The sequence below is a fragment of the Amblyomma mixtum genome, chromosome 10, assembly GCF_055824585.1.
Source record: "Amblyomma mixtum isolate Tamu chromosome 10, ASM5582458v1, whole genome shotgun sequence".
NCBI classification, from domain to species: domain Eukaryota; kingdom Metazoa; phylum Arthropoda; class Arachnida; order Ixodida; family Ixodidae; genus Amblyomma; species Amblyomma mixtum.
Genome location: NC_143021.1, coordinates 175207804 through 175228263, shown reverse-complemented (window position 1 = coordinate 175228263; position 20460 = coordinate 175207804). Strand labels below are relative to the sequence as shown.

The 20460-nt window shown below is 46.2% G+C and overlaps 1 protein-coding gene across 2 annotated transcripts; it reads right to left on the bottom strand.

The window, feature by feature from the left end:
• Positions 1 to 510: 510 nt before the first annotated feature.
• Positions 511 to 6458, bottom strand: LOC149327794 (uncharacterized). Of its 2 annotated transcripts, XM_089563789.1 has the most exons (4): positions 5991 to 6458; positions 5395 to 5566; positions 4820 to 5235; positions 511 to 2725 (listed from the first exon to the last, which is right to left on the bottom strand). In XM_089563789.1, exons 1-4 carry the CDS (start codon positions 6139 to 6141, stop codon positions 2712 to 2714), a joined length of 753 nt encoding a protein of 250 aa, XP_089419915.1. In that variant the 5' UTR covers positions 6142 to 6458; the 3' UTR covers positions 511 to 2711. The 2 variants fall into 2 exon arrangements, with proteins under 2 accessions (XP_089419915.1, XP_089419914.1); XM_089563788.1 differs by having other exon boundaries at positions 511 to 5235.
• Between the last annotated feature and the right edge of the window lie 14002 nt (positions 6459 to 20460).

Here is a 20460-nt window from a genome sequence, read left to right as displayed (position 1 = left end):
TTTCAGTGCAGACGTAGTTGGCAGATTCTTCGCTGAAACCGAGCCAGAAAAACAAACTTCACTCGAAAAATAGCTAGGTCAGAAGTTGCATACCTGCAAAGCATTCTGCTATTGGTTTGTCTCGCTAGAGCTCCTTCCAGGACATGACTAAAATATTCTGCAATTCAGAAACTGAGCGACGCGATGAGCGACACCGGTCACTGGCTCGACAGCCCTCAGCTCATCGCGCGATGCCAACGCGCGATGTGTCGCCGCCAATTATCGCCGCGATTATCGCCGTGTCGCCGTGATTCGATCGGCGTGTGTTCGAACGTATGCCGACGCGCGACTCTCTCTCAATGCGTCAACCCAGCGGAGGAACGTCCGCCGCTCTGCATAAAGGCTGTTTCACATGGTGCGACGCGAACGAAAAAATACGGCCCGGTCGCACTGTCGTTGCGACGGTAATCGCAGCCGCCGTTTCACATGCCAACGATTACAGTCGGTGCCGTCGGTGCCGTCGGTGCCGCCTTTCAGTGGCCAAAAATTCTTTGGCCGCAATAAATGTAAAACATCGTAGAAGGCGTTGGTGTTGTAATCATGGGCAATTATATTGAGCTGTGATGTATTATAATGTTCAATAAAACGTTTTCGAGATTTCTTTTTTTTTTTTGCCTTTGTTACGAGATACGCAACTACGCGCATCTCGCCGCGAAGTCAACAAAGTGTTGCGCACGGTACGCACGGATCAACCTCCAGCGCGCGATCTTTGACGCGGAGCATTCAACCGTGGCACCCTAGAGAGACCGTTCTAGCCTCCGTTTCTTTCGTTATGGACTTGTCAGTTGCGCAAAGTAGTTTACTTCTCGAGGAGTACTACCTCCTTGAAAAGAAAAAGCTGTTGATGAGCAGTACACCAGCCACAAGCAAAGTTTCGGTGTTGGCAGACGGCCGAGCAGGCGCTCTACTACCGCATTTCAGCCCGCAGCAGCTCCTCCTATTGGAAGAGTATTACCTTCTGAAGAAGAAAAGGATTCTTTTGAGCGCTCCGGTATCTAGGCGGTGGTGGACGCGGCCGATATGGCAGAACCGCAAGGAAGAGTCAGTGTTCTACACAGTGGTGAGTTTATATTGTCAAAATTCATTTTGTGCCTATTCCTCTCTTGCTTGTGTTCTCATACTAGAATTTCTGTATGCAGATGCCTTTGCTTATGTCTGGCGACCCCGAATACTTCAAGAAATATTATAGGATGACGCCTGAAAAGTTTGAGGAGTTGCACTCCTTCCTTGAGGAGCATCTCACAAAAGCTTATGTTGTGCGCGAGCCACTGCCGTCGCGAGCACGGCTGGCAATAACGCTAAGGTACGTACACAAACATATCAGTACGTTGAAATCACTTTGCCTTAATATGTCATTCTTTTTGTTTGCTGCTATTTTCCAGTGTCCTTTTAATTTTATGCTCTTCCCAGATGTAGACTCTTTTTCAGGTCCTAATTTGCACAATGACTAAAAACATCTAGCAAATAAGCTTCAGTGAAAGCCTCGTAATTGTCCTTTTTTTTTCCCCAGATACCTGGCTTCAGGAATGTACATGCAGGATGTGGCCCTGGAGTTCCGTGTTGGTATATCAACAGTATCCACTACAGTTCATTCTACATGCAGACTGCTGTGGACAACATTGCAGCCTTTGTACCTTAAGGTATATATTGTATCTTCATTTCTATGCACAAGTGAGCTAAACTAGTTTTTTGTGCAATTGAAGACCGAGTTCTGCATGCAGGAATGCAGATTTCACCGTTTATCTCCACTATTAGTCTCAACAAGCAGTCTGGTGCTTTAATTGTAAAATGTATATAATTTAAATAGCTTCCATTTCAGGTGGCAACAACTGAAAAATGGCAGGAAGTTGCCAGAGGTTTCAAGGAAAAATGCAACTTTCCAAATTGTGTTGGAGCAGTCGATGGGAAACACGTACAAATCCAGGCCCCTCCGCACTCAGGCAGCCTCTACTACAACTACAAAGTATGTTGTTCTTGGTAGCAGTGCATCATGTTGAGATTTGACTGTGTTTGCAATACATTCTCATTACAGGGAACCTACTCCATTGTGTTGCTGGCGGTTGCCGATAGCAACTTAAAGTACGTGATGGTTGACGTTGGTGCATATGGTCGGCAAAGTGATGGGGGTACTTTAAACATGTCACGGTTTGGCAAGTGCCTTGAAAGTAGTAGTCTTGGGCTCCCTGGACCACAGCACCTGCCAGGCACACAGACAGCAGCACCCCATGTGTTTGTGGGAGATGAAGCGTTCCAGCTTCGGCCGGATTTTCTCCGGCCTTATTCTGGCAGGAGCCAAAGTGAAGAAAAAAGAATCTTCAACTACAGGCTCAGCAGAGCAAGGTGATTGTGGTGATTCTGCTGTGTCTATTTTACAGTCACATTAACGCAGCGTGCGAATTTATCATTTACCATTTGCTTTTCAGAAGGTGCGTGGAAAATACTTTCGGGGTTATGGTGTCACGGTTTCGCATCTTTCGACGCAGCATCAACCTTCTGCCAAGCAATGCCGACTATGTTGTGATGGCATGTTGTGTGCTTCACAACTTTCTTCGTGACGATGTCGTGTACATGTCTGCCACTTCCGATGATGAACCTCGAGATGCAGCCAATGGTCAGTTGTCTTCAGATGGTGGATCGGGTATGCTTGATCTTCAGCCACCATCTGGACACAACTACAGCCGGACAGCTGCAGAAAGCAGGGATTTGTTTTGTACATATTTTTCAAGTTCTTGTGGTGCTGTGCCATGGCAGCGAACATCTGCTGGCCTGCGTAATTAGTGGATAATTCAATTGGAACAGTTCATATGTTTTGTACCCTTCTTTGTTCTCTGTTATTTTCTGTATATTGAAATAATCCTCATTTTTTACTGTATAAGTTCGCTGTATATAATTTATTTACCTGTGCATTATATTCCTTCAGTATTTATCAATGTTTCACCATGGAAACACTTGTGTCAAGATTGTCCTGGTCTACAGCTATAATTAGCTTTGTACTTGATTTTTTATATAATAAAATTGTTTGTAGCTCTTCTTTTTTTTCTCGATTATATTTTCTACTGCACCTGAGCATACATTGCTTGTGCGTGAGTAGGCAGATAAGCAGAGGCGTACTGGGCAAACATACGTGTTACAAAGAAACAACTTACTGCTTCATATAATGGCACACTAGCTCATTTTTTAATTAATATATTTATCACAGTACCCACACCACCTTAAATGGCATTACAGTGGGAGGGAGGGTATCACAGTAAGAAAGAGGAACAAAAAAAAAGTACAGGTGAATTGCCATGTGAACGAAAAAACGTGATAAAAAAACACTGCAACAATGAACCACAAAAACTGACAGCAACAATTGTACCAAAAACACGTGCCACACAGTCTAGCAATTACAGGAGGCACACCTTGAGTTCGAAAAAAAATTCATTTTCACGTAATTGCATTGCACACAAACACGATTCTGCCACGAGAAAGGAGTAGTTTGTTGTTAAAGCTTTTCTTTTTACCCAAAAGAGAGTTAAGGCTATCATGCGCCAAGCTCGGGGTATAAAAATATTTTTATATAGATGTTATACAAAAGTCTAAATGAACGGCGGTGTAAAGGGCCTAAAAAGTTAATTCATGCAGCCTAGTAAAAACGTAAGACAAAATTTTAGAGGTGACTTATGGTAAAAGCTTTAAAGAGGGTCAGCAACCTGAGCAGCCATCCTTGACTGTGCAAGGATCTCGAGGTTCCCACCCGATGGAATAGTGACCTCAGCCGTCTTCTCATGGCGGAGAAGGTGGATGAGGTGTGTCAATAAATTGTAAAGCACGGGGTAGGAATTCACAGTTTTTCAAGTACATTGGCTTCTTTTAAAAAGTTAAAAACGCTTGACTGATCAATAAGAGCTCCTTCACCTAAAATCAATGACGGATGAAGAGGGATGTGTTGGTTTTAAAACGGGGTAAAAAACTTGTTTCTCAATGTTTCAAGTTATGGGTAAGGTGTGTGTGTCCAATACGTAAACAACATAAAATAACTTCAAAAAAGTGTTCCTGATGAGTGCATGATTTCCATTTTACCCAAAAGAGAAGCCAACCACTAGATGAAATGATAAACTAATAAATTTCAACGCCCGTGGCTTGTCTGATATAGTAACACATTACGATGATGATTTAGTTTACTGTTGCGAACGATTAGCGCACTACAGGGCTAATGTTACCAGCTGCTGCTGTTATTAAGTTGCATCTTACTATAGTGACCAAGATGCGTCGAATTTCCATGGAGGCGAAATTCTAGAGGCCCGTGTACTGTGCGATGTCAGTGCACGTTAGAGAACCCCAGGTGGTCGAAATTTCCGGAGCCCTCCACTGCGGCGTCCCTCATAGCCTGTCTTTGGGACGTTAAACCCCCATAAACCAAACCAAAATACTTAATACAAGGCATGATGGTCTTAGCCGCCTATGTGCCATAAAACCGAACACAACACGCAATAAAAGGAGAAGAAACAACATGGTAAATAATACATGAACACATAGTAATCACAGTACACCTTTCATTGCAGCAAACAGGGAGATTTAGAATAGGGGGACACAAATGGTTAGGTGGATAGGGGAACAGCTATGTGCCAGTGTGCACGCGCGGAACAACTACCTGAGGGCTGTAATTGTTCTGCACATGCACACTGGCTCACCGCTATTTCCCTATCCCTCCAGCCGGTTGAGTCCTCCTATTCTAAAGCTATCTGGTCTTACTCCGTAATCTGTAGACCTGTAACAAGCAGGTTCGCAGGGTACACACCTCTAGAATAATTTGAGATGATGTGCAGTAACTCCATTCTGAGATCGCTTTGCATGTCTTGCGGCACCCTAGACATTGCCGGGTGCAGCGATAATAAAAAATGCGTAGCATCGTCCATCGACTGCTGAGCCGCAAAGGCGGTCCTAATTGCATCAATCCTCGCGTCAACAGCCTCCAGTTCTGCTGCACGCTTACGAGGCCTTGGTGCAGTGCTCTGTGATTCGTTTTCTGTGCTTGCTTGCACATTGGGCACACTGGGGGTGGCAAATATAGCATCCAAAAGGTGTGGTTCGGCAGGTGATGCTAACTCCTGCGGGGCTTCCTCTGCCGGGTATACTTCAAACTCGGGATCATTCCCCGGCACTTGCACCTCATCAAGGCTTTCATGAAGCTGTACTTGCATGTTGCCATGACTCCTGCAAGTAAAGCAGGTTGTAAGAGAGGCAATAAGTAAATGAAAGCATATGATCAAGCTCAGCAGGTGACTAGCTGCAGAAATGAAACTATGAAATGGGATTGTCATCTTGGTCACGCAATGCGTTATTCACTGGGCAATACATGTATCGGGTGCTTACCGACGTGGTTCCAGGATGTCTTGCATGAACCTCATGCGTTCCATGTAGGGCCACCGGGCCCTCACTGACCCGCCGCTGGACCCACTCCGCGTGCTGTCTTTAGATTCCTTCATTTTTCTGCGGAACGAGTCTTTCAAGTTCCGCCACCGCGATTGAAGTTCTTCTATAGATACTGCGTAGTAGAAACAAGACACAAAGTTCAGGAGAAAGCATTTTTATTTGTTTGGGTTTAGAAAACAAACTACCGCAGTTAAAACATGCTTAGCATGCCAGAGCTACAATCACCAGACTGTAATGCGAACGTAAGGGCTTCGTTTAATAGTGCACGGCTTTGCGCAGTAATGTTTTACATGCATGCTCGCATATTAGAAAGCTTTAGCGCAACGCTAGAACAGTTGCTGCCCTGCAGCGGTGGTTCACTTTTTAGGGCGATCGGCTTGCGCCCGGGGGCACTGGTTCGATACTGGCAGTGGCGGCCGCGTTTTTCGGTGCAGGCGAAACGCAAGGTGCCCGCGTCCCAATTAAACAGTGACAGCGCCCGCCAACGAAACGCAAGGTGATTTCTAAGCACGCGAGAGAACAGCAAAAGTACATACCTGATGGGTCAATTTTTTTCATAACGTCAAGCACGTCTTGCCACAGGTGGCTGCGGTTCGTTTTTCGGTAATCATTCAATGAAATATTCCAAAGAAGTGGTCGCTTCTCTATCTCGTCAATCAGAATTTCGTTGAATAGCGTGCGTGACATGGTAGCAGCAAAAAGTATCTATAAACGTTGGGTAGCAGAAGTACGCGGCGGGCGTGCCTTTCCAGAGCCAGAGGATAGTCAAAATAGCGCCAACGCCAAATTTCGACGGTTTCCCTTCCGTCATTTCCTGTCATGTAGCCTGAGCTGCTATTGGCTGACTACTGTGACCGTCGCTGCGACCGCACCGACGCCGCGGCAGTGCGACGAACTTGCTGAAACCCTGTCGCAGTGGCCCTGCGACGAGAACGACGCGCATTTCTGTCGCACACCGGCAGAAATCGCACTGCGCTGCGGCAACAATCGCACCATGTGAAACAGCCTTAACATTTCCGATCAACACTATGGTTATGGCGCGCATTTATTTTTAACCATTCGAAAGTAAAGAAAAGCTACATTGTTGCGACCAAACTTAAGCAAGCGCTCACGCAAAACAACACCTAAACAAAGCACACAACTGCACCTGAAGCATCATTGAAATCAGTGGTACAACGCTACTGCAATGATGGAATTCCACACCTGAAGCAAGCCCCCGCACCGCTCCATCCTCTTGCCCATAAAACACCTTCATGCGCCTCGTTTATTTGCCTATAAACACGCCCGTATTTGTAGTCAACGCCGCTTTGCAGTTGAGCGAGGCCAATTCAGATTATTCTCAAATTACGGCGGCGCAATCGCCGTTATAGCATCGCGCATCAAACCTGCAGTTATCCTTTAATGTAAAGTGCAAACAGCTCAAATTATACGAGAGGGAGAAAGAAAACATTTATTTTCCGACCGTGGTTCGGGTCGCCCTCTCAAGTCGAAGACCCAGAACCCATACCGTCCAACACCTGGGCGATATGGACAACGTGCAGTGGCCACAGTATAATGGACGAAGTGCAACGAGAGGAGTAGTCCAGCTCTCCCAAGTATATACGGTACCTGGGTGGGTAGGAATGTGCGTTGGAGGGAATGTTATTGGACGTGCCAACGTGGCACAGGGTCAAGTTATGTGGGATGACCGCTTGCTAAACAACGGCATGGCTGATCACAATTAAATTCTCAGGGCATCTGTACAATCATTCACCTATATGCACCGCATGGAGCAGCAATACCCTTGCACCTGTGCACATTTAAAGGATTCACGCGTGTGCATTAACGGTGTCAGCCTGCTCAGTTCACCCTTGTTCAAAAAAAGCAAAGAAAATAAATATGTAGCACGGTTTCTTTTTTTGTTACAGTCATGCCCTTCCGGGTGCAATTTTTTTTTTTTATTATGTGCAATGCGGAACGCCTTTGCTGCAAATCATTTCATGCCTGCATCTACTTTCGACGACGCGATGGGCTACACATTATATATTCTTTTCTTTCGAAATGATAGCTATTTAAGGGAATTCCTTCGATACATGCGAAGTCATCATCATTATCGTCATGCTCGAATGATCCAATAGGTCGAGAAGCCTTACTGAGGAGCCAAAATCTCAGCGTGCGAAGACTCACCTGGATTGAAACGCAGCAGTTGAGGCCGGGGTACATCGCGGGGTACTCATTCACTCACTCACACTCTCTATCCTTCACCAGCTCAGTAACGTCACGGGTGAATGTTCGTATGTGCTATAGGGCTGGGCGACGCAGATGCCAGGAGTGAGCTCGGAGAACAGTTCCAGCAAGGCTGCACTCGGCTGGCGTAGATAGGAGCCGCGCGCTTACCCCAGACCTGAGATCAAGCTAATAAGTTCCCAAATTACCTGAGACCAAGACCAAGAGATCACCTTTCCCGCTGTGCCGGCGTGGTGCTTGCACCGTACATGACGCTCGCTACATCGGCACAGGCGGCTTCCCTTGCTAGCTAGCGTAGGTAAGCAATGAATGAAAGGGGGTGTTGCAGGAGGGTTGTGCGGGGAAGCACAGCTACAGGGGACTGTCACTTGGCAGGTCCACACAGGCTATAACAATGCCTTTACTGCCTAGGAATCTACATTTCAAATATCATCTCTTTTTTTTTTTTTGCTTTTTGATTTGAAAGTCGGGAAGCTCGTACTATAAAGGAATCTGTGATCGCTGGATGGTAGTGTGGCCAGGCGGCATTAATCCGCAACGAAACTGAAAGCGTGGACATCACCGCAGATTGCTTGTGAAAACGGCAGGTGGCGACGATAACTGGGCCTCATATTTTGGTATTTTCTCTATCTTCATAAAAATTCAAAATTTGCCTGTGAGGGAAGGAAAAGCAAAGTAGCTGTCTTACTCTATGAGGAGTGGCTGATAGAAGGAAAGAGGTGCCGTTGTAGAGGTCTCCGGAATAATTGCCTGTAAATACGGTCCCTGCGACACCCATGCATTGAAAACACTGGGTAAAAGTTTTGAACATGCCTGATTTCGTCACAAATCGCCCGTTGGTAAGAAAAATGCGAAAATATGAGACATTTTTGAAGAAAATATTATTATAGAATAATTAAAAAATTATAGCTAATTGTGAAAACTTTGAAATGTCCTAGGTCGACTGGGCGGAAGTGCGCTGGAGCGATCATTCTTTCAAGAAGAAAAATAATGACTGCACCGTCACCTGCCAATGCAGCATTGCAACAAAAATGTAGTCTATTTTGTCGTCACTTTCGCATTTTTTTTTATTTTTCAGAAGCCCTCCTACGTCTCTAGCAGTTGACGATTTCACCTTGCCATGTCCAACATTCTCGGTAAAAAATTTTGAACATTGGAAAATTATAAGACACTGTTATGGAAATATTGAAGTCAAAGGACCATTTTTCTGATGTGTAGCAAAATCTTCCTTTTAAAGTGTTTTCAGCGATCGTATCGAGTTAATACTGCCATAGAAAGCCGATGGGGAACGCTAATGACGATAGAAAAACGTTAATAGAAAAAAAATATATAGACAACAGCCGTTGAGGGATATGTGGATATGATTTTCATACTGAAGTCTTACATAAAATGAAAAATTGCGTTCATAAACGGTTCCTTGTTCAAAAATGCTTTGTCCAAAATTGTTGGGTATGTTTCATAACTATATTGCAAAAGACCGTTTCTTCATGCATGTTACCAGCTGATATAGTTCTTCGAGCATATGAAAACTACTTACGTATTTGCACTCTGCTTGCAGCAGAGCTTATACGAGGGGCATTACTGGCTTAACATGCACGGACAGCGGGTCGCACACTTGTGTATTTTTGCATTTCGCCTTCATCCAAACGCGCCCGCCTTCGCCGCATTATTTGTTCCCGCGTACCAGTACTCTGCAAAAGCTCCATGAAACCTCTATAAAAGCTCTATAGAACACCTTACCTAACCTCTACTTGTACAGCCTCATCCACCCTTCCAGATAACCCCGCACCTGCTCCAGGTGCGGCGGTAACTCCACGCTGTCCCACATTTCGTGAAGTCGTGTGAGAAAACCATATATCCTAATATCCTAGCGGTGTGTGTAAACGACATAGTAAAATATAATCAACCTTTCAATGCCTCCCTGTTTCGCTCATCTTCTCGACTCACAAGAAACCTTACACATAATAACTTTAATCTGCCACCGAATTATAACATCTACAGCGAAAAATTGGTGCAGTTTTCAGGAGCCAAGGTTTGGAATGCTTTACCCCCAGAAATAAAACAGTCCCATGAAACAAATAGAGCATTGCGAACATACTTTATGAGCCTTATTTGACATATGTGACAGTTGTTTTCGGTTTCTGTCTGTTGTACCATGTTGTTCATGAAAGATTTTCTTTCATTCTGCTGTAAAATGCACATTATTTTATTTTTTCCTCGTTGTATGAGGTATTTTGGTCTTTCGCCGTGATTTTGTTCTTTTCATTTTACACGAGTGCTGTGTCATTGCCATCATGTATTTTGTTTCTGAACCCCACACTAGCCTCTGGCTATGGGTTCAGTCAGTGTTTTGGTAATTTTTATGACAAGAGTAGAAATAAAATGAATGAATGAATGAATGAATGAATGAATGAATGAATGAATGAATGAATGAATGAATGAATGAATGAATGAATGAATGAATGAACATCACAGACATCACACGAGCAGTGGGAGGCTGCCCTGACCAGCCACGGTCTGGAAGACCAAGGTCAGGCCATCCGCCGGGTGCAGACACCAAAGAAAGCCACCGGAGTCCTTAACTAGGAGTCCCGCGTCACCTGACTTGTCGAACATTTCAAAATCCAATAGTTTTATTTCCCCTCTCTCTCTCCGTTGGCACAAATCATATTTGTCATCCGAAAGACATAACCAATATATACAGGCTTTCAATTTGCCCGCGGCGCCCCTGTTAAAATAAATTTGTTGATATGCTGTACAGGGAATATGCCGCATATGATTGCACAAAGCGTTTGTCAGCGTGTGCACGCCATTTCAATATCAGCTAGTACACATCGTACGCAATAAAACGCAATCAGCAGCACATATACGCTCTAGAGAGCTTTGTGACTTCCATGCGCACACGGTTTCGCGAGCCAGTCCGGCTTTTCCCGGCCGTGAATAAGCGTTCCATGCATGGCGACTTCCTGTCAGCCTTCTTTGTTGCGGCGGCATGGCTTCGGACTTGATACATCGTCATTTCTCTATTTTTCCGCCTGCTGAATGGCTGCGAACGGTGCTGCTCGCTGCCGCATTTCGTGCTCTCACCTGAACGTCCTCAAGTATATAGAAGTATTAACTGCGCCGTATTTTTTAGACATGGTCAATTTTCAATATGTTGACCCTCACAACACACGCTGTCCATTTGTACCGCGTAAACTACGGAGCGCAGAGTTCCTGAGCTTCTTGTCGCCGGATACATAATTATCTATTTTTGTGCTAAATCCATAATGACTCTCACAGTGAGTCGCTCAGCGTAAGATCGAATATACTGACAGATACAAGGGGAGTACCCTGTATAAACGGGATCAACAGCAAGAAAATGATACCAGACTCTGAACGGAGCGTCAAAACCACAGCGGATATTCTTTCAACACACTCCACTCTGTCAAAAAACCAACAGCGGATGTAAAGCCACGTTGGCAAGGGCAGTAAGATATTAGAGAGTTACAGCATAGCGCGATCAGCTAACGTGAACCGCTTCTGCAAGGCGATACTGCGCATGTGCAAAACGCCCTGAGGGAGCCGCCAGATGGCGCCACGTTCCCCGTCAGCTGCGTGCGCTCCTGCCCGCGTCGAGACCAATCAACGCGACCTCAGTGGTCACGTGTCACTGTGTCAGTCGTGCTCGTGGAAGCGGATCACGGTGGCGGATCGCGGTTCACTCTATGCTAGAACTCTCTATTCACAGTGCATAGTTTTATCCGTGCTCGTGTGGAAACCGCGCTGCACTTGAAACGAACAAGACAAACTTTTAGGGCAACAGACAAAGCGCGAACTTTAAACTAATTCTTATTCCGAAGGGGTTACGCTTTTCATGTGACACAGAGAATGGCATGGCGATTTTTGTTGCAATGAGAGGAGGAAAAACAGAGAAAATGAAAGCATCACTGGAGTGAAGTTCGCGGTGCTGTACTTTGTTTTGCCGCATCCGGTTCGCGTTAGTGGAATGCCCATTACGTTCTTTCTCTTGTTTCCTTCGCACAACTGCAGAGAAGGGGGTGTGTCACACTCGCTAGCCAGCGGGATAAGGGAGCGCCGGATAGCGGAGGATTACGGGAAAGGTCAAACTTCCCCCCCAAGGACGGATTCATTAGGTCACATCCTGTTGTGCATGTGCTTGCGGTGAGCCGCAGCCGCGTCACAGTGCGTGGCTTTTGCCCCATGTCTGCAGCGCCGTGCGTTGACAGCTTGAAGCGCGGTCAACAGGATATTGCCACGCTAGCTGCAAGCACCAAGAGGGACGATGCTGAACAGATAGGTTGAAGTGACTTTCCTTGAACTTGGGTCAACCGGACGTTGGGAAAGTGAGAGTGTTCGCGAAGCTCGCAGCAGGAAAGCATAATTATCCGAAATCGTGATGGTAGAAAGTGTACATATGTGTACAGTGTATGCCGCGATGAGTTAGCTTCTTTCCTCAATCGTTCATTGTTTGCGTTGTCCTTTCCGAATTGCTGATTCGTGATGTTTTCCTTTCCCGAATAATTTATTGGGTGGATGTTTGTACAGTTACCTGATTGGTTATTCTCCCCACCGAGGGCGGGGACATTGGTTTTAAAACCAGCTGCTTCGGCAGGACCGAGGGCTGGTTTCGTCACGTAGAACTACGAGTCAGTCAAGTGTAAATATGTTTTCTCCTTGCTTGTATCTATCTCCCTTTGTGCTTTTAATTGTTATAAAAAAGTTAACCTCCCCAGAAGTGTCCTTTAGCAATGTGATTGAGCAATTCGAATCTGCAAGACGACAAGCATCCTACAACAATCATCATCAACCCAATTTCCCTCTACGAGATCCAAGAGAGGGAATCTCAACTACTGGAAAGAACAGCCAGCGCCCATTGCTCAGCATGAATAACTCCGCGTCAAAAGTCTTCTTTTCTTTTTTTCTTTTTTTTTCTTTGCAACAAAAATCGTCATGTCATTCTTTGTTTCACATAAAAAGCTCAACCCATCCGGAATAAAAATTCGTTAAAAGTTCGTGCTTCGTCTGTCGTCCTAAAGGTGTGTCTTGTTTGTTTAAGTACTCCGCGGTTTCCACATGATGAAACACTAACTAGCCCCTGTAATTGCTCTCTTCTTTGTTCCATCGACTTTGAATTGCGTTTGCCAGACGGTGTCACACACAGATTTCGATCCTATAGTGCGACAGCGATTGGCACGCTCCAATAAAATCGCCGTCCAGAAAATGTTCGTAGGGAGCCTAAAGAGCTTTACGTGCGGTTACAGAAACTGAGAGGACGCTACCCTAAAATTGCCCAGTAATGTTGCCAGCTGCGGCATGGAATGTCGCGTCCAAGCTCGGGCCAGTGCATATTATCGCCACTATGCAAAGCAGTATATAGAGAGGCGCGTGGGCCCGCAGGTTTTCTCTGTTCACTAGCGGATCATTGTCGGCGCGGTGGCTGACCCGAAAATGTCACCGGCAACAGCGACGGTAGTTCGCCAGCTTGTCCCCGTTCCGTCGAGTTTCCTGCGGCGATGACAGCGACACGCGCTCTACGTCGCAGCAATATGCCGTGCGGGCTTCCATCCGTGCGGGCGCCCATGTCCGCCTAGATGAGCGTTCGAGCTCTCAGAAAACAAACAAAAATTGAGGACGAACCAACGTACAAGTGGAAGTGAATAATCTTGTCTTGTTTCTTTTGTCCGCTTTTCATTAGGAGTAACCCTGATTGTGATATCATCGCTCTTTTGATATCATTGCGTTTTTTCTCTGTTTGATCACAGTGATGCATTGTAAACACTCCTGCATGGGCCCGAAAAGGGCCTGAAGTATGTATAAATAAATAAATAAAATAAACAGTACGTTTAATGACAGCTCTAAAACTTGCAGACAGTTTTTCGAACCGATTCCAAGGAGAGCAGAGGCATTGGGTTTGCTTTCTTGCGTTCTAAACTTCAGGCTGTCCGAATGATTGCAGGGACCAATTTAAGGAAAGCAAATTAAAAAAACTCACCTCAGTCCCTTGCCTCTCCAGCAGCTTTAAGTTGTTAGCTCAAGCAGTCGAAGCACCAAGGGTTTGCGATTTCTTTGTTTATTTTGTGGGGGAACTGAATGGATGGATGGAAAAACTTTATTTCAAAGTCAAGCGGAGGTTCGCAGGGCATTGTCCCCCCCACCTTCGTTAGGCGTCAGCCGTAACCCCTAGAGACTCGGAGGGCGGCCAAGGCTTGATTGACGATGTCTCTTGACGATGTCCCATGAGTCTGGCGCGCGTGTGTTGTCTTTATAACGTGGGCCTGAACTATCGTGGCAAGCTGACAGGCATGCATCGAAACATTGGTGATAGACTTGCGAACTTATCATATATAAAATTTCGCGGAGTCCATAAAATAGTCTTCCCGGGAAGGAAAGACGACAGCGCCAGGTGTACGCTGTACTGCAATCCCCCCCCCCCCCCCCCCCCCTACTCCTTTTCATGGTTGCTCAGCAAACAGGGACCCAGCCTCTCATGCCCGAGGCCTGCCTAAATGGCAAACGCTATAGCGCCCTTCATGGCTTCCACATTCACGTGACAGTCCGCCGTGAGCTGCACTTGCTGTCACACTTACCTCACCAAGCTTCTGTTACAACGAAGCAGGTTTGCTCCATCACCCGACCATCACTCTGTGCTCGGCTGCTGACCCAAAAGACGCGGGTTCGATCCCGGCCGCGGCGGCTAGAATTTCTTTGGAGGAGAAATTCTAGAGGCCCGTGTACTGTGCGATGTCAGTGCACGTTAAAGAACCCCAGGTGGTCGAAATTACCGGAGCCCTCCACTGCGGCGCCTCTCATAGCCTTAGTCGCTTTGGGACGTTAAACCCCACAAAAACCGAACCAAACCATCACTCTGATTTCTGGCCTCGCCCCGCCACGTTGCAGATCATATGCAGTTGCCCCTTTCAGGCTCCTGTGTTCCACACTGTAGTCAGATACGAGTCAAGAAAAAAGCGGCTTTTCCCCGTCAAGAGACCCTCTTCCAACCAATGGCGTCGGCCGATATTCTCATGAAACTGCTAACGTCAGTAGTGTGACAATGCAGGCAGCGGGCTATCTCCGGCAGTTCAGGGAGAGAACTATTCCCCTTTCATCTACGTGCATTTCCCAGCTAGCATGTACATGAGAATCGGCCGTCGCCATTGGCTGGAAGCGGGTATCTTTGACGTGGAAAAGCCGCTTTTTTCTTGACTTGTATCCGACTATATGCAGAACAACTCTCCATTACCTGAAAGTCGCGGCAGTGTAAAAAGTTTCAATCATTCACTCGCTTACTCCAGTAATATTTCGCAGAAAAGCGTCTTTGTCTACTGCGTGCCTTCACATCCGTTGTGATTCGATATCAACGCTTTGAGATCACAGACTTTAGGGTAGAGAGTATACAGACAGCTTGCGGATGCTTAGAGGTTCCTCCATCATTCCCAGAAGCGCAGCGCGCCTTTATTGACGACGGATATATTGCTTTGCGATAAGAGAACATGGCAGCCCGCGTGCTTTGCGAAGGGAACATATGCCTCCCACACATCGCGTCATCCACTGTCCTCAAGATGGACAGCCTCTATCAAAACTTGATAGAGCTCAAGAGGCTTGCTTCTAAGACATGTAGTGAAGCACTTGTTGCACCCGTATATGAGTCCCCATTTGCGGAGGGTTCGGAACTGGAGCTCTTGTGACCTTCCATGAGATTTTGGAGTGCTTCCGACGCGTCACGAGCCGCTCAGAATGGTACGAAATAAAATCTATAGACATCTTCAATTTTTACAAAGGGTTTACAATAAACTTTTCACCCAACTTTCCCGTTCTTCTTATCGACGTGGTATCATACTCCCATCGATATATCACCGCTGGATGTCACTCACTGGTGCTATCTCCGCAGCTGGCTCTTTTCGTTGGGCGTCTTGGTTACACAGTGACTATTAGGTTTGTTAGCTGAATGATCCGATCTTCCGTGATCTTATCTGCATTTTCACCGATGCGTTAATGGACAAAATATTCAGAAGCCTTGAGACTATCGGAGCTGTTTTCGTGCCGTAAGCTCCGTCAACGCATCCTCTATTTCAATGCCAGCCACATCATTCGCTTAGTTATGCGAATTTTTGGACACCTCTGTTCATTTACTCTCGCGATGTGGAGCTACTAGTGGGTCCGGGAGCAGTTATGGTGCCTGGATGTCCGCTCACTGACCACCGAGGCTCTGTTTTATGCAGTGGCGTAGCCAGAAATTTTTATCGACGGGGGGGCATGTTGCAGCGCGGCCTCCTCATAGAATTTGTAGAGGGATCAAACACAAGAATAACTGCTTTCTCATCGACAATGACGTTGTGTATTAGATAAAGCTACTCACTGTCTTGACAAGTGAAATATGCATTTTTTTAAAATAAAAGAATGCATAATCGTATCTCTTAAAAATCGTGGCAGACATAACTGATACCAATGCTTCCATGTTTTTGCGTATTTGCTCAGTAAAGAAAATATCACACGAAGTCTACAACTATATCAGCCCTAAACCAACAAAGAAGTGCATGCCACTGATATGAAAAACGCAAAGGTCATGAAATGACCAGATAGAGGACAAATATTTTAATGAATCTTTGTCGTTCAAGAAACTCTACATTTTTGTACACATGCAACGCCCAGTGTACTGCGCAGCAGCAGCTGTCACCGATCATGTGTTGCGAGTAATTGCACGGAAATTTTTGTCGCAACAGCGACCACATGAACAAACGAGGAGTTCTGCAAAATATGCATTAGAAGTGCGAAGATAAAATGGAGTATTAGAATTGCGAAGATACAACTAGACAACGTTAAATTTTAAATGAAACCACCTTGGCGCAAATAATTTCACAAGGTCAAAAATGACAAGGAAATTGTGAAGTTATTTACCCCAAGGTGGTTTTATTCCAAATTTCAAGATGCTAAACCAACTAGCCCGGCAACATGCCTGACTGAACAACTTGACAAAGGAGAAAAAAGTGTGGCTGGAAACAAAGTCACTGTATGTATACACAAAACCTCGCAACAAGATATTTAAATACCCGTAGGCCTCCATTAAATTTACGTGTCTAAGCAAAAGTCACTCTATATAATGCGTCAAACAAGGCAAATAAACATCTTGCGCAATCACAGATAGTAAACTTTACACACAGAAACATAGACGATCCAGGCAAGAACAAAGCTATGATAGCAGAAGTCGCGATATGCACTTGGGCCATGCTGCGGTCGGTGACAGTTCGAAAAAATTTCGGGGGGGGGGGGGGGGTCTGAAGCCCCATAAGCATTCCCCCCTGGCAACGCCCCTGGTTTTATCCTCTAAGATAGATTACGTTTAGGAGGGGTGGCTCATGACAGGTGTCGAGCTTCTGTCCGGGGTTATGGATGATACTCTAATAAGGCCACCTATAGAGAAGAAAAAGTGAACTAAAATTTCTTCGTCCGTGCAATTTCCGCGGATCATGTAGCTGGTCATGGAGCGCTGTTTCCCTCTGACTGCTCAGGCGGGGCACGGACGGACGCTAGCGAATGTGAGAGCGGAGGAAGTGGCAGTACAAGAGAGGACTTGGTTTGCCGATGAGAATGACCTAGCTAGCATTGATATCAAGAAGGCTTTATCTTCGAGAATCAATTATAAGAAACTTTAAAGGAGGGGGGGAGGAGGCACCACTGTTGTATGTATGTACTAAGTAGACCTAACCACTTTGGATATCGTCACAGCTGGCGTGGCCCACATGACCTCGTCCTCAGGTCACATGTACGCAGATCCCTACTTCCCGGTATTGAGGCCAAAACTTCTCGATAGAGAGTTTTTTAGAGAAATTATACGGGCCATGGTGTCTTCCATAAAATTTGCTACCACGTGCATGCAGATTTAAAAGCACCTGCTCCTTTAGCTTGCGAAGCGGTGCGAAAAGTTCGGGCCCGCCGTCCTTCCGCTAAGTGCACTCAACTGTCCAGCGAGCAGTTCGATGTCCCCCATTGACAGCTTTTTGAAAGCAAACATCCACGGTTATAATGATACATAGCAATACCTTAGCCATCTGCTATGGTATAATCGGATACGGCTAAAATAAAAAGTAAGCGGCTTTTCCCCGTCAAAGGACCCCCTTACATACTTTGCCACTGGCCGATTCTCATGAGCCTGCCAGTGCAACAATGCAGGGAGTGGCAGATTAAACGGGTATGTCCCGTTATGTCACACCGCTATGTATGTCCCCTTCAGCCATGGTCGGATATAGTCTCCTCCCTTCATCGTCATGCCGCTCCATGTATTATCATTCAAGCAGATACATCAGAATCGGCCGACGCCATTGGCTGGAAAGGGGGGGGGGACCCTTTGACGGGGAAAGCCGCTTCTTTCTTGAGTTGTACCCCGCTATGGTAAAGAGTTTCACTATGTATAGAGTACGACCTGAGTAGTACTCTATAGGTGTTGCCATAGGTATAGTACGAGTCATATTAGTAAGTAGTGACCGCTGATCCGGATCATGAGAGAGAAGTAACTATAGAAGAATAAGAATGGGGTGCACTTGGCAGGTTCTCTCAGATCATGAATGGCAGTTTACCAATATCCTTCATGTTGAAATCAAGAGGAAGAAGTGGGCTTGGTCAGGATATGTAATGCGAAGGCAGGATAACCGCTGGTCCTTAAGGGTAACTGAGTGGATTCCAAGAGAAGGAAAAGGTAGCAGGGGGCGGCAGAAAGTTAGGTGGGCGGATGAGATTAAGAAGTTTGCGGGAATACGGTGGCCGCAACTGGCAAGGTTGAGTGTTAATTGGAGAGACATGGGAGAGTCCTTTGCCCTGCAGTGGGCGTAGTCAGGCTGATGATGAAGATGACGACCTGAGTACGCTCAGACGAAACGACCGACAGCTTGAACGCTTTTTCACTTTTCCTTAAATCACAGCGCAACATCAGTGCAAGTACAACCAAGATTGACATCTGAAATTCCGTGCATCGAGGAGCGACATCGGAATAAAATCGAAGGTATATCAAAAAGAGAAAGATGCAATACTCCGTGTGTCGCCCACCTATAGTGACGAGGAAGCCCGCTTCGTGCGGCTGCCGAGCGCTGATTACAGACTCGCGGAAAAAGGCGCAGCTTGGTACCTGCTGCTGTGGACGCTGCATCCGCCCACCGTATACCGACGTCTCGTCCGTCAAAACTTCTCGTGAAGCGGGTCGTGGCGCTCTTTCGTCATTGTTCGACCGCTCCCGTGGGCGTCTCCTGGGCCGACTGCTTCCTTACAAGGCGCCGACGAACTGGTTGACAGGGCGCTGTTTTAATTCCCGCGGCGTGGGCTTGCGCAAGACGGGACTTTGTTAATTGGAAGTGCTGGATCAAAGCCGACGGCAGGTGATTCTGTGCGGAGGTCGACGTGGGCTTGCGACCTGGATGCTGTTGTCGACGTCACGCCTACTGACATTTTTTTTACGCGAAAAAAAAAATCGAGTACATGTGGTGTGATCAGGGACGCATGTGAGAGGGGAGCGAGAGGCCTTAAGCGGGGATTTTTTGAGACGAAACGGTACATGGCCCATATTTTTTCGAGAAACAAAGTTCAAGAAGTGCATCGTGCCAAGACAAGAGCGTACACCACACTACCCTAACCACACCTCCAAAAGCGGCCCATAAATAGGCCCCTTAGTGTTTCTGTCGACTTGCCGCACTGTAGTTTGAACGCAAAAAACACACACACACACACGCAGGCTTGCCTACCACTGAAGTCACAGAAAAATACAGCGATATCTACGAGCACTCTTATCCTCCTCGCTTGCTACTCCAATTAGAAAGCCTTCCAAATCACGTGATCATATTACTAGCGGCCAGCCTCTGAACCGCGGAGCACTTATTAGGCCCGGAGTACATAGAGCGGCAGCTCAAGTTTCGCTGGTCGCGTGAGGAATGAAATACGCTGTAATTTCACAGTTCCCACAACGTGTCCACAAAGCGTCCTATACTGGTATACGCATGTGAAGCATGGCATCCCTATACCACAATTTTAACTCTGAAGCTTGAACAAGTCCAGCGACGTGCTTTGCGTTTTGTGTACTCATGCTACCGCAGGAAAGAATCCGTTGCCCCACTTCACGCACGAACCGCTTGAGATTGGAAGGGAACAGAATCGGCTGCACCTTTTATATGACATTATGAGTGACATCGTGCATGTTGACAAGCAGCATTACATACAGGATGACTTAACGCGAAGAACCCGTCATAAGCATAGCAAATGTGTGACAGAGGTGAAATTTTCGAAGGAGTGCTTTAGGCATTCATTGTTTCCATCTGCAGCAAGACACTGGAACAAACTTCCAGCAAATGTCATTATAGCCTCAAATCGCGAACAATTTCGGTCCCGCCTTGAAGAAATGTACAATATTACAAGCTAATACTGTCGCGGTTTTTGTTGTTGTTGTGTAACTCTGGTTGCCATTTTTGAGCGTTCGCCGATTGCGGTTGCTTAGAACAGCACACGTGTAGTTTTGATGTACGGCTTTGTGCACTTTGCTTTGTAGTTTGTTTCAGTGCCCACCCCTATCTGGGCCCAAACTAGGACCGATAGTACGGACAAATAAATAAATAAATGAAAACAGAACAGGACGCTACGCCAAATCTAGAGTCAAGATACTAGACTAGATACAAGAATTATCTGCCAGGCATGCATCATGCAAGTCAACAATCCCTTCGTCCCAGTGTAGGGTATACTCCCAGTTAATGTACGTCCCGTTCCTTTATTCCGCAGTTTAACATATTCGCACTGAAGAAAAAA

What these genes read in the sequence shown, in the direction of transcription:
- LOC149327794 (XM_089563788.1), bottom strand. Translation starts at nt 6,141, where the DNA reads ATGTCACGCACGCTATTCAACGAAATTCTGATTGACGAGATAGAGAAG. An exon ending in GAAAAAAATTGACCCATCAG is followed by an intron (nt 5,567 to 5,990) that starts GTATGTACTTTT and finishes TCTACTACGCAG; the next exon opens with TATCTATAGAAGAACTTCAA. An exon ending in GACATCCTGGAACCACGTCG is followed by an intron (nt 5,236 to 5,394) that starts GTAAGCACCCGA and finishes CTTTACTTGCAG; the next exon opens with GAGTCATGGCAACATGCAAG.